The 14,910-nt window shown below is 41.2% G+C and overlaps 1 protein-coding gene across 2 annotated transcripts in view; it reads left to right on the top strand.

Moving 5' to 3' along the window:
- Pou6f2 (POU class 6 homeobox 2) overlaps nucleotides 1–14,910 on the top strand; it is a 400,415-nt gene that overhangs the window by 338,037 nt on the left and 47,468 nt on the right. For both annotated transcript variants that reach the window (XM_069998484.1, XM_069998492.1), the window contains exon 6: nucleotides 10,643–10,783. In XM_069998484.1, coding sequence (XP_069854585.1) covers nucleotides 10,643–10,783 — 141 coding nt within the window. The remainder of the gene's footprint in view (nucleotides 1–10,642; nucleotides 10,784–14,910) is intronic.

Raw genomic sequence — 14,910 nt, 5'->3', positions numbered from 1 at the left:
TCTCAGCCTCCTGAGTGGCTAGGATTACAGGAGTGAGCCACGGGCATCCGGCTTGTATCTAGCATTTTTAGGGGTTTGCTTTTTGTGGGTTTTTTTCTTTAATAGAATCACTTTCCATTTTGTTACATAACATTTTAGTTTATGTAAATAATTTTTTGGTAGGCTGTAGGATTGTTTTGCTGTAGGATTGAATAGCATATCCCCTGAATCAATAAAAGTGATTCAATATTCTCTCTCCCCCTCCCATCTCTCTACCTCTCACACTTTCATTTCTCTCCTCTCTCCTTCTCCCTTTCCCCTCTCCTCCGCTCCCCTCTCTCTCACGTGATCACAAACTCATACAAACATAAAAAAATTAAAAAACAATTCAGTTAATAAATTTTATGAGGTGAGCCATCTATTATGTGTAATAATAAAATTCAGTAACAGCTAAAATTGACCCATGTATTGAAAACCAAAATATTATGAAAAGCATTTGTTATAATCGTGTGTGTGTGTGTGTGTGTGTGTGTGTGTGTGTGTGTGTGTGTGTGTGTGTGTGTGTGTATGGCTATCTTGGGGTTTGAACTCAGAGCCTAGGCACTTTGAGCCTCAGCCAGAGCCTCTCCCCTTCTCTGTCTGGCTTTGAACTGTGATCCTCAAACCTCAACCTTCTGAGTAGCTAAGATTATAGGCATGAGTCACCAGTACCCAGCAAATAGTCTTTCTAATTGACCAAATTGTAATTTGTTGAGGTTGGAGATTTAGCTCAGTGGAAAAGCACTTGCTTGGCAAGTGCAAGGCCCTGAGTTTGGTCCTCAGCTCTACAAAAACAAAAAAAATGCAATTTGTGAAATCACAGCTGGGTCCCTTAGCATGTGGACCCAGCTGTGGATGCAGTAGCCATCCTCTCTAATCGATCATTGCGATTTTTTTAACAGAGAGCATTCTATATTTGAAAAGATGATGGCTCTGTTTATATTACTCAAAGCTTATTAACTTTGAGATAGTCAGCAGTTTAAATCTCCCTTCATATAAAATAAAGTGTTTTATGACTTGATGATTATCAATTAGTGTTATTTCCCAGGCTACAAAGCTTTTAAAGCTTTCTCTACAATACTGCAAGCGGAGATGAATATGAAGGTATTCTCATAGCAATAGCTCACTGGCAAGTTGCTCGGGCGGCTCAGGCGGCTCTGCCCACCACATGACATATGCACATCACTCACATGTGAACTTCCTAATTCATGTCTCCTGTCTTTCTTGTCAGCCTCCAACCCCAGCCCAGAAGGGTCCTAGTTCCATCTCCTGCCTGACTTGTGTTCTGGACACCCAGGGAGCATTCCAGAGGCCCCATGATCTTATATTTATTCTTTCTTCTGCTCTGATTGTGTAGTTTCTCCCCTCTTCCTAGCTGATCTGTGATTTAGACAGGATTGCACTCCTATTAATTCTTTGATGAAGCTTCTCTATCCTTTCCTACTCTTTCCTCTACTGAGCACTGAGCCAGCCAGTTCCCCACTATTTCCACAATCACTAAGCATACCTCCATTCTGGTCTGTAGCCACCTCTGAATTTTCTGCCTGGATATCTCTCTGTGTGTGTCTCTCTGTATCTCTCTGTCTCTCTGTCTCTGTCTCTCTCTTTCTGTCTCTCTCCCTCTCTGTGTATCTCATTCTTAGAGAACAAAACCACCATATCTGACATATAATTGATGTTCAATGTTTGATGAATGAACTGTAAGACAGACTGTAATTCCAATGATAAGACAGACTGTACTTCTGTGTGCAAATTTGCCCCAAGCTGTACCCTTCCTTCTAATGAAGTCTCTCTCTCTCTTTCTCCCCCGCCTCCGCCCTTTGCTCCTGGCCTCTTTGACTTCAGTCTCCTTCCTCCCCTACTCAGCCAAACTGAGCCCTCAAAGTGATCATTTCAAAATACAGATCTGATCAGGTCCCACCAAGCTGGTGAACTGCTACCCTGAGCCCCATTCCATAGGAAACCCTTTATCATACCATAGCCACCCCCACTCCCACCCCATGTCCCCCCCAAAACAGCAAAAGTGCCACACCAGACACTCCACATTCACATATACAAAATCTTCTCTCTATATATCTTCACCTATGTCAATCCTGGGGGCTCAGAAGCCTTTTCTCCCCCTCTGTTCACCTCCTGCCAACCAACTCAGCCCATTCCCTAAGACTGAGCTCCAAGGAAGTCTTGCCTAGGAAAAGCTCCCATTCCCCCAGACCTGGGGACAGTTTCTTGTCAGCCAAGACAGAAGGAGGATGCTTTTGTCTTGTCCTTAGAGCCTGGTACAAAGCCTGCACCATGGGCTAGGAACATTTGATAAACGCCATAAAGGCAGAAACTGCCTTGGTTTTCTCTGAGTCTCTCGTTTTTCAGCCTTTTCTTCTGCTTTAGCACCTATTTTCCTTTGTCAGAACTCAGCAAGTGTTGGGAAGCAACTTAAGGAAATTATGCATGGGCAAGGAGAGTACATTGTGCTTTTCCGTGGCAAGAAACTGGAATAATACTAATCATCGTACCATGGCCACAGTTTATGTCTTTAAAAGAGGCATTGTCTTTTCTCTTTCATCACAGGAATGCTACCAAGCACTTGTTTCAAGTGGATGATAGAATAAAAATAAAACAGAAAGAATAATTTTGAAATATCAACAAATTCGCCTAACTAATGTGCCATGACAATAGGCAATTGGTAAGAGTAGCACTATTGTATGTATGTAAGTAAGAAAATAGCATGAAACTCCATAAAAAGATAGATTTTCAGGTTATTAAATGGAGGGCTAGACAGAAAAGGAAATGAGATGTGTAGCCTTGTAGTAACACAGTATTTATCTACATATAACTTGGAGAAAATCTGATTTCCAGTAGGTGTGTTTCCATAATACTGACCTCTGTCCTTAAAATGGCTTCAGAATCAAATCAATGTATTGGATTAACTTGAAAACTAGTGTCTTGCTTCAACTCTGGCCTTGACTATTTTATCAGTAAATTTAAAAACGTAAGACAAATGCATCCCTTGGAGAGCCTTCTACTAACGTGCCACCAAATGATGGTGTGTTAGCCAAACTTGTTTATTTCTAACTCCCAACACACTTAGTGTCCCTGAGCTCCCTTGGAACCAACCTTGGTGATTGTCCTGCATAACTTGGACCCTAGACTTCTGCAGCATCTACCCCTCTCCACAGGGCAATTCTAGAATGCTCTCCAGGACGTTCATTGGTGCTCAGAAAGAGGCCTCTTCTGTCCACCTACAATGATGTCCAGGCTTTGTAAAGCCACCCAAATGACCCTGACTCTTACCCCTGTACCAATGTCCTCCATAACTCATGAGCTATCTAAATGCCCAATGGCCTGATGCCACCACAGTCAGGCCATATGTGGGAGAGGGTAACTAATGCAGGACACACTGTCACCTCATCTCCAAGCAACACTGTTCACATCCTGCAATACAGAGGCCAGCCTTATCTGAGGAAAGCAGCCCCTTCCATTGTCAGCCATGACACTGTCTACCTGGACTTGGATCTGGTCCAGCACACTGAGCTAGAGGATGTGTCTATCTCCATAACCCAACTCCATCTTCACCACTGCATCTCAGTTATTACAAATTAACACTCTTCGCCTTCAGTTACAGAAATGTGGCACCAGGTGATTTCATCACTATGTGAACTTTAGAGAACCTCCACAGCCTTAGCAGTAGAGATCATTCACCAGCCATGGCTTCTTCATGCAATCAAAGACACAGTGAACAGAGATGAATGAAGCTGCTGCATTCAAATGTGCTGTTGGAATTAAGGCACAAAAATAAGAATATGTCACCGGGTGCTGGTGGCTCATGCCTGTAATCCTAACTACTCGGGAGTCTAGGTCTGAGGATCGCAGTTCAAAGCCAGCCCAGGAAGAAAAGTCTGTGAAACTCATATATCCAATAAACTACTCAGAAAATCTGGAGGTGGTGCTGTGGCTTAAGTGGGAGAGTGCTAGCTTTGAGCCAAAGAAGCTTAGGGATAGTGCCTAGGCCCTGAGTTCAACCCCCAGGGCTAACTAACTAAATAAATAAGAACACATCATAGCTAACTTGCTCCATTGTGTTTGTCATATTTTTGTAAACAAGAGTCTCAACAATACAATCATGTAATTGATGGATTTTTATGGAAAATATTATGACCACCAAGGTTAAGGCATGTGGAACCTGAATTCTTTACCAGGATATAAGATATTGAATCTCTTGGAAAAGATTGTCAGGCAAGACTTGGAGGAAGGCATTCCTCCATCATGTGGTGACACCATCTCAAGTGACATTTCTAAGTTGTTATACATACAATGCCATCAAATGGATCATTGTGGAGACCACTCATGTCATCATCATTTACTGTCCATGGGCAAGCAATAAGGAAATGCAGCAAGTGCATAGATTTGAAAATATGTATTTATCCTCATGGGACAAGCATTCAATAGCATATTGATATGGAAACATAGGAATACACTATTGCAAATCGTAAAGCTACTTCTTACAAATCGTCGGTCGTGGGGCTTGAACTCTGGGCCTGAGCGCTGCCCCTCAGCTCTTCAGTTCAAGGCAAGCGCGCTACCACTTGAGCTACAGCGCCACTTCCGGTTTTCTGGTGGTTTATTGGAGATAGGAGTCTCACAGTCTCTCCTGCCCGGGCTGGCTCTGAACCGCGATCCTCAGATCTCAGCCTCCTGAGTACCTAGGATTACAGGCGTGAGCCACCAGTGCCCGGCTATTACAAATCTTTTTAATGCATGCCTTCACTATCAAATAATCAACTACAGGGCCAACTGTTTCATAATGTTTGGGCACAAAGCAGGAATTAAACTGCAAAATGAATGTCCTTAAGGGAAATTAATGGACGTTATAAGGTAAATTTACCAAACTCTGGCTTCAGAATCAAAACATTGCTTTCTGTATAAATGAATGTGTTCTAATAATTAGAAAGGGAACCAAAGCAGCAAGTAAAGCTGTGTTTAAAATATTTTTCTTTAATACTTTCCAATTTAAAATACTTTTAAACAGCATACTTGCCTTTTCCGTCATGAAATTTACCTGATCTAATCACCATGTTAGTTAGCTAACAGCTTCCTTCAAAATGCACTTTTAAAATGCTATTTAAAAAAAAAAAAACAGGGGCTGGGAAGGTGGCTCAGTGGTAGAGTGCTTGTCTTGCATGCACGAGGCCCTGGGTTCAATTCCACATAAGCAGAAAAAGCCGGAAATGGCGCCGTGGCTCAAGTGTTAGAATGCTAGCCTTAAGCTGAAGAGCTGAGGTATAGCGCCCAAGCCCAGAGTTCAGGCCCCATGACTGGCCCAAAAAAAAAAAAAAAAAACAGAAAACTGTATTTCTGAAGAACATCATATGTGGTTGGTCTTGTTCTAATTATCTCATTAAACCAGATGCACTCATGTCTGGACAGAAAAGGATGAGCAAGATTTGGAATCCTACTTTGCTGGTACAAAAGTTTGTTTAAAAATTCTTTAGGGGCAGTCTGGGAATGTGGCTCAGTGGTAGAATGCCTGCCTAGCATGCATGAAGCCCTAGGTTCGATTGCTCAATATCACATACATAGAAAAAACAGAATCAATGGTGTGGCTCAAGTGGTAGAGTGTTAGCCTTGAACAAAAGAAGTTCAGAACAGTGCTCAGGCCCTGAGTTCAAGCCCCAGAACTGGAAAAAAAAATGATTTGGGGGGACTAGGAATATAGTTCAGCAGTAGAGTGGTTGTCTAGCAAATACAAGGCCCTAGATTCAATCCCCAGTACCACAAGGAAACCAGTGGGGGGGAAGCCAATAAAGTTACTTGTTTAAAAAAATTTTGGACTTATTAATAAATAAAATTAATTAATTAATTAATAATTTTGGGAGGTGCCAGTGGCTTTCACCTGTAATCCTAGCTGCACCAGAGGCTGGAATCTAAGGATTGTAGTTAAAAGCCAACCCAGGGCAGGAAAATCTGTGAGACTCTTCTCTCCAACTAATTACAAAAATAAAAAATAAAACAGAAATGGACTGTGGCTCAAGTGGTAGTGTTAACCTTGAGTACAGAAGTTTAGGGGCGACAGCCACATCCTGAGAACTGGCACTAACAAAAAAAAAAAACACTTTATTATCTAATTCTGTTAAATTCTAGCAGGGGCGGTGTGGGGTGGGGGTGGGGGACAGAGGTAGTGTCATTAGAAATTGATGCCCCTATGAGTGGCTTTTTAGAAAGGCTGTGGCTTTTAGAATTCTAGTTTGATGTATTCGGGCCCAGAACCACTATGGATATAACACAAGAACCCTCATTTATAAGCAAGCAGGCACCAGAATCCAGTATGTTCTTCCAGTTGATCTGCTGAAAGCACGTTGGTGTAATGCAGTCAGACTTCATTTGGGCCATCCTTTGCTGTTTAGGTTACATTGACAATGAAAGATCTGAAGCCATAAACTTGGAGCAGCTTCAAAATATCAGTTGGCCCTAAAACTTAAAGATGCTTATTATGTGCATTTATTGTGCACAGGCTCAATGCTGTCCAAATCTACCCTGGGTCTCCAATCAAAAAGAGGTACTGAGAGGAACACTGCTAATATGACATGACTGGAGACAATCCAGAGTGACATGACCTGAGGGAGTGAGGAAAACACTTATGGTTTCCAGACAGTCACCTCCCCCTCCCTGCCACTTATTTTAATGTGTGCACATTACATCCCCGCCCTGGCAGTCATAGGCAGAAAGGCCAAGAAATATAGCACGGCATCTATTGACACCACCGTGGTCACCTCAAGTGCTGTCAGTTCTAGGTTGATTGTACTGTCCGTATGCACAGACAGCGCCTGTCTGTATGCACTGCACCCACAATCCGTACTCCACTTGCAGAGCCAGGGCTAGCCAGGCATCTCCCCAGAATCTAGCACCTTTCACAAGAACTCACCAGGGAGCCAGACAAGAAGAAAGACAGTTATCCAGTTTGGAATTTGCTCCATTAAGACAGCAAAGAAGAACATGTTAGATTTCAACTTAGGTCCAGGTTACAGAAAAACTAAACAGTACCAAAATCTGCCTACTTGTAGTTTCTGAAGCAATCTGGCAATGCAATTGGAATGTATCCATTTCAAATGGGTTGCATGAGACTAAAATCTTCTACACAGCAAAGAAAGTAGGCACTAGGCTAAAAAATAGGCACTAGACAGAAGGGTAGATAATTTTTGCCAGTCTTTCATCTGAAAAGAAATTAATAACCAGAATATTCAGGGAGCTCAGAAAACTAAACTCCCAAAGAATCAACAACCCGATTAATAAATGGGCAAATTGAATAGCCAATTCTCAAAATAAGAAGTAAAAATGGCCATTATAGGCCATTATTGACTATAAAAGAGATGGCAAATCAAACAACTGAGATTTTTAACTTACTCCAGTGAGAATGGCCATCATCAAGAACACAACAAATACTGGTGAGGATGGGGAGTGAGGAACCTTTAAATATTATTGGTGGGATTGTAAATTAGTGCAACCATATGGAAGACAGTATGGCGGTTTCTCAAAAAACTGAAAAATAGGACCTGGCCACCAGCAACTCATGCTACTCAAGAGCTATGCAGCAGGCTGGAACATGGCAGACTGACGTACAAAGCCAACCTGGGCAGAAAAGTTCCTGAAAAGTTTCTATCTCCAATAAACTAAAGAAGAACTACTATGCAAGTAAGCCAAGCAAGTGTGAGGCTTTGAGTTCAAACCCCAGTACTGACAAAAGGAAAAAATAAAAACTACAATTACCAAACAATATCATTCTTGGGCACATATCCAAAAGAATGTAAGTCAGGATACCATAAAGGCTCTTGCACATCTATGTTCATTGCAACACTATTCACGATAGCCATGCCATGGAGACAACCCAGATGCCCTACAATTGATGAATGGATCAACAAAATGTGGTACATGTACACAGTGGAGTACTATGCAACCATAAGAAAGAAGGAAATTATGTCATTTGCAAGAAAATGGGTGGAACTGGACGTCATCATGATAAGTGAAGTAAGCCAGGTTCAGAAGGCCAGAAGTGGAATATTATCTTTCCTGTGTAGATGCTAGACCTAAAAGATAAATATACACATAAATACAGACAGACTTGTGTGTGTGAACATGTTTGAGGGATAAGAGGGGAGAGAAGAACAGAAAATGCATATTGTAATGCATTGCACCTGTGAATTAAGATCACAAAATGAAACTCACTGAGAGCTTCTGGGTAATAAAAATAGAGGGGATGAGGAAGTGAGAGTCATCAAGGAGGTCAATTTGATTAATACAATAGTATGAATGCATGTGCTAAATACTCTGGTAAAACTCTTTTGAACAAAGAAATTAACTCATTTCTAGCCCTCAAACCCAAAGATTCAGAAGCCAATTTTTAAGTAGATGCTTTGCTTTTATAGTCAGAATCATCATTTATCCTTCCTGTAACACCTGTATTTCCAGCAAATACCTTGGTAAAGAACACTAGTGTAGTATAAGAATTCCCAATTACCATTCTTGTACCTGATCTGCATAGTAATTCTACAAATCCCTACATGAACTTTTGACTTACTTAGATATTAGAGAAGTGCCTTACAATTGCTTTTTTTAAAAAAAAATGTGTTCTATCAAATAGAAATAACTGCTTGTTTTCTTTAAAATTCATGGCCAAAATGTACATAATTTAATCTTCCTATCAGGAGTATGAAGCGTATTTTGGGATTTTACTATGGTGTTAACTTGCATTACATAAAAGGAAGGTAAACATAGCAAATATAGCAACTAACAGATGACCTGAGTTGCCTTACAAGGTACCATCTGAGCTGGAAGTTAGGAGGTGCTGTTCCTCGAGCGTCTGGATTTGGATTCTTCATTGTAGGTAGTCAAGCTAGAATAGTTTTCTCTCTATACATGTAGTGAGTCACCTCATGTCCACTCCATTCAGAAAAACAAAACAGAAAGCAACTTGAATTTTAACTCCCATGGTGGCATTTTAGGATAAGACAGGGTTTCTCTACAGGACAGAGTATGCACATTCTTTTTCTTCTTAAAATGAAAATAAATATTATCTGTTAATTTTTTTAGGAGAGAGATAAAAGCAAAAGACATAAAATAATGAGCTTAAGATAGGTTTTTGTTATTAAAACAATGCACTAGGTCCACAGAATCACTGTATGTAGATAGAATTAGTTCTATGATTTGGTTATAAGTAAACAAAGAAGCCAGTAAGACAAGGATATCACATTAATGAAAGAAGAATATTTAGTATTTTTAATTTCCTCTGATGATTTGTATTTTGTTGTTCATCAGATTAGGGCAATTTCTTGAAGGAATTGTCATAAGAAACATAAAAAAGAGAAGAGGAAAAAAGAAATTGAAACAGAGACTGAAGAGGGTAAAGAAGAAAGTTTTAAGAAAAAGAAAAAGAAACATTTTTTAGAAGAGCTTCCAGGACTTGAATTAAATATGGCATTAATTTTTTTTCCACCAAGTCTGAGTCTTGGCAGGTTTCTACTAAAATGCAGGAATTTCATGGATGTGGGACCCAGTGATAGGAAATACATTATTATACACAGCAATTGTTGTACTTGGGAGAAACTATAGAGGGGGAAAAAAATAACACCCTAGAATAAATACAAATGAAATTCATGTATCAAAACCAATACTGTGAAAATAGTTTAAATGTTTCTTGAATTTATATCTAGTCATTAACCTAAATGCAGATTTTAGTTCAAGCCACACTTCTGCCTCATGGTCAGAAGGCCTGAAAACCTGTGGCGTGGAAAATTGGCAGGATAAAGAATATTGAACTGGTCTCCATGGAGAAATAGATTTGGCAGCCATAGCCTTCTTCCCAGACTGGTCTCTTTCCCCTGTCTCTTTCTTCCTCCCTGTTCTACTGCTGTCCCAAGAAAAGAAGCCAAAAGCAGGCTTTATGTTAGCTGAAAGAGCAACCCAAAGTCAACCTCAGTGGTCACCAAAGCACTTTTCTCATTGACCTTGAATCTCATGGTCAGAAGAAGCCACCAAAAAGTCCCACAAGGCCCTCTGAGAGCACAGAATGTGGGATTTCCTGTTCTACGAACTTTGATTTTCTTCTTCCCCTGTAGGAAGTGAGGTGAGACAACTACCTCACTCAAGTGCCCTAAAGGAAACTTGAATTCATACGCGGAAATAATAAAATTCATTTACAAAAGCCTTACGAATCCATTCACACACACCCTCCCCACCACCACCCAGACTTCCTTGATGACTTCAAGGAAAGCAGACATTTCCTTGGGGTTTACAAAGACCAGAGAAGAAAATCCAAGGAATTCTTTGAAGTCATCTCTCAGCACCCCCTCCCAGGCCAGGTTGAGGCTCCTTCCCTCCTGAGCTGACCCTAAGCCCACCCTCTAACTAGACAGCCAGTGCTGATGACGAATGTTTTCCCCTCCAGCCCCCTTTCCAACCTCCACCAGCCCACAGCTTCAGAAGGGGCTCCTTGTTCCCCCAGGCTCTTCTGGTGGGTTTAGGGTCCTTTGCATGAGCAACCTGGGGCAGGAGTGACCCCCCCCCATCCCCCAAGTTAATGCTGTGTCCCTGTGCTGTGTCATGGTGGTTTTTACCCTGATGTTTTCTTTCTTTACAGCTGGTTAATAATCCGCTAGCAAGTCAGGCGGCGGCAGCTGCAGTGGCTATGGGCTCCGTAGCCAGCTCGCAGGCCTTTGGCAATGCCATCTCCAGTCTTCAGGGGGTCACAGGTCAACTAGTTACTAATGCACAAGGACAGGTGAGTGGGAGATGGGAGCCAGAGTGCATTTTTATGGCAGACTGAACTCAGAGAGCAAATGAATTGCTTTTGCATGACAGCAACATGGAGCTGCATCTATTGGAGACATATAAATAATGTTTACCCGCAATGTCAAAAACAGGAGAAGGGTTGAGAGGCGTTTCCATATTTTAGAAGCAAGATTTTATTTTTATTTTCTTTCCTTCCCCTACCATGTCAAAGTTTTATTTATTTTTAATTTGCATATGAAGACTTGTTATGACCAGAGTGGAGGAAGTTCTCTTCTAGTTCTGGAATGTTATTTGAAACACACCAACAAACAAAAAAGTTAAATTTGGGGACAAAGATTTCAAGTTGGCTTTTATTTAAAATTTTTTTCACTCTCCGAAGAAAGGAAAGTCATGGATACCATGGGGAAACTGGTAAGTTTCCTTTCCTAATTGCTATAAGGTTGCTAAGCTGGCCTCAATAAAGTTAACTTCTGAATGCATGAAGAAAGTCCATAAAAACAACAAAAAGAAAGGATATGTTAGACAGATGCCAGCTGCAAGTCTGCCTTGGTGTTGCGGCCTCCCGCAGAAAAGGGGGGAAGTTTCTCTGGTGTTTGTAGATTATCTTCAGCCCATCAGGGCCATTAAACCATCCCCAAGTCAGGGTACCCACACCTTACAATTTCTAACACCTATGTCATGTTCACCTAGATGACAGTGACAGAGCTTCAGCTCATCCCATCTCCCACTCACCACTCTCCCCTCCCCCACACACCCTCTCTCCCTAGCAAGCCTCAGAACTCCTTCAGAAAACAAACCAGAGTTGGCATGGTGGCTCATGCCAATAATCCTAGCTACTCTGAAAGCCAGGTTCAAAGCCAAGCTGAACAGAAAAGGCCACAAGACTCTTATCTCCAATAAACTACTCAGAAAAAAAAAGCCAGAAGTGGAACTGTGGCTCAAGTGATAAAGCACTAGCCTTGTGCAAAAGAAGCTCAGGGACAGTGCCCAGGCCCTAAGTTCAAGCCCCAGGACTAGTACTAAAAAGAAGGAAAAGAAAAGGGAAAAGAAAAGGGAAACGAAAAGGGAAAAGAAAAGGGAAAGGAAAGAAAAGAAAAGGGAAAAGGAAAGGAAAGGAAAGGAAAGGAAAGGAAAGGAAAGGAAAGGAAAGGAAAGGAAAGGAAAGGAAAGGAAAGGAAAGGGTTGAAGCTCGTGGTCTCAGGGGTGCCCACCCTCAGTGATCGGGACCGTGGGGTCTCCAGTGTGCTATTTGGCATCCTTGCCCAGATTTTTCCTCTTGGAGTTATTATTTGCCTGGCACTCTTGCTCTGAGAAGCAAAGGAACTGTCTTAAGCCCTAGGTTTTTTTTTTTTTAATTTTACATAAAGAGTAAACAAAGATGCATTATAAGCTAAACCATCTCCATCTATGTCCCAGAGAAAAAAAAGGCTGACCTTGTTATATTTCCTGGGCGGGTGCAGAATTGTCCCGTCAGGCGCCCCAGGGCTGAACGATGGAGCTTGTCAAAGAAAGGCCTCATGTAATGAATCATCTTATCACACGTGCACACCACCCATACTAAAGGAGGGTCGCACGCACGCTGTGCCCTCCACAGTAACCTTTCAGTGTCTGCTTTAACCCTTGTTCCAATCCCTTTTCATCAAAGGATTGTTTTATGCAGCAGGCTTGAAATAGAGACTCTCCAAAGCCTATTAAGATTTCTGGAAGGGTGGGATATTGGGATGAAGGAAAAGTTGTTTTTAATAGCTATAACTCATACTTACATCAGGTCAGGGCTGAATGCAGTTAACTGGAGCTGTGGCCAGAATTAGAACACCCCACAGGCAGGTAGCCCTTCAGATGTAAACGTTAGAGTTCCAAATGGAAACCACATTCACTGATGTGTATTTCCCTCCGACCTTTTTTTTTTTTTTTTTAGTCTACTCCAATGTTCAAGAGAAATGCAGGATTACTTCCCACAAGTTGAGTGTTTGTGACGGAGAAATGCCTAACAGTTTAGAAGGAATTATTAGCGTATTCCTCTGATATCTTAATGACATATCAGTTAGCCAATTAGACTGTCAGGGCCCTAGATTTCCAACCTTCTCTACCCTGAGTTGCAGGGCCATGTCCCCCAGGGCTATCTCCAGAGCAGAAAATTGATTGGTATCTTCTAGGTTGCATAAAAGTTGACTTTACCTTAAAATTTTTTGTTTTAAAAATTGTATTATGATGGGACTTTCGATTGGAGGGCTGTTTTTTTTTTTTATTTTGAAAGGGTTTTGTATGTGTATATTTATGTGTGTGTCCATCCTGGGGCTTGAACTCAGAACCTGAGAGCTATCCCTGAGCTTTTTTGCTCAAGACTAGTGCTCTATCACTTTTGGGGTTTTTTGCTGGTTAATTGGAGATAAGAATCTCATATACTTTCCTGCACACACTGAGTTCAAACTGTGATCCTCAGATCTCAGCTTCTTGAGTAACTAGAACTACAGGTCTGAGCTACCAGCACCCAACTTGTGTTATGACAGTCTGATAAGGAACATAAAACTCCTAAAGTAAAAAAAAAAAAGTACATTCAGTACATCAATAGTACCTGCTCATGAAGTCTTGTCATTTTTTTATAAACACATGTGCAGAGAGTCCAACTAAAACATTTTCAATAGATGAACTGGTCAGCTGTGTGCATCACTCTTTCTGTTGTAATCTTTACAAGTGACTGTGAACCCCTACCACCAAAAAAGAGAAGCAGAAATTAGTTGGTGCATGCGTGCATGTGCATGTGTGTGTGTGTGTGTGTGTGTGTGAGAAAGATTATTAGACTTTGCCAGAGAACCATGCAGACATCCAAGTACAGAGAACAAAGAAAGGCTTATTGCCTCTGTGTGTGTGTGTGTGTGTGTGTGTGTGTGTGTGTGTGTGTGTGTGTGTGTGTTTGGCTTGTTGTGAATATGTTCCAAAATATAAGCATATGTTGAAGCCAGTTTGCTACAGCTATCCTTGCTCACAATAAGTCGATACTCTCCTCAATTTCAAGTTGTTCAAAACTTCTGTAAAATTTTCCGCAAGGTACACATGTGTTTAGAGACTTTTTCATCAGAGTTCTTGACATCAACTATTTCATACACTTGGAAAATGTCCCATTCATAATAACCTTAAAATCTAAAACTAAGTTGCAAAAGCTTATTTTCCTGATATACTAGAGAGGGTTCGTCTGTAGAGAAGACACCAGACAGAGGCTTCTGTTCCAAAATGAGCTCATCCTCAGCTTCTACTGGCCATGTTTCTCTTGACTTCCTGGAACAGAAAGAGAGTGAGAGGATGACTTTGACCCCAGTCCTACCTGAGATCGGGCTGAGGCTTTCTGGTCATCTTGGGACAAGGGCCTCATCTTCATGCTTCTAGTTCAGATGGAACCTTGTTAGGCAATTGTGGAGGCCAATGCTTCCATACCAAGTGGTCCTGAGACTGCTTCTCATTGGACTGGAAGCTTCCTTCAATCTGCTGGCTCTCAATAGGAAGAAATCGTACCACCTGACGCTTGCTGTTCTGCTTCTCTGTGTCAGAATCTGGTGGTGTTTCCTATAACTTGATCTCAGTAAATCTAAAGAAGAGAAAAGTGTCAGATAGAGAAGGATTTTTTTGCTCCTTTGTTCTCCCAGTCACTATTATAAGCAAATAGAGAGGAAATGTTTAGTTGTTTTCATAGTTTTCTAACTCTGCCTATTCATAGCCATTAATTCAAAAGATAGAGAGTAGTCAATAGTTATTAATTCTTACAGATACTATATGCTAAAGTAACAATGTTTATGTCTTACCTAGGGTTGTTGGGTATATTTTTTTCTTTTTGGGATTTTAAATGATCATTCCAAACTTTGCTCTAACATGGCAAGGTAGCAAATGTCCTCTGGGTAATTAATGGTTATGAAACTGACATTCGTTATGGTGCTGCTGAGAACATTCTAGTTCTCTTTACTTGATTGGGACATATGTGAGAATGACAGGCACTGGAATCAACACTAGTGATGGCATTTGAATCCTTGCTTGGCCTATGTGACCTTGAGTAAAATTTCATGAGCCTTCTGAGCCTGTTTTCCTGACTTACAGAATATGAATAATAAACTCTAAGCCCCTGGG

Source organism: Dipodomys merriami, unplaced genomic scaffold (genome assembly GCF_024711535.1).
Source record: "Dipodomys merriami isolate MVZ:Mamm:240054 unplaced genomic scaffold, mDipMer1.0.p SCAF_104, whole genome shotgun sequence".
NCBI classification, from domain to species: Eukaryota; Metazoa; Chordata; class Mammalia; order Rodentia; family Heteromyidae; genus Dipodomys; species Dipodomys merriami.
The sequence above is the reverse complement of the archived record's forward strand: the minus strand, read 5'-3'. Positions and strand labels throughout refer to the sequence as shown.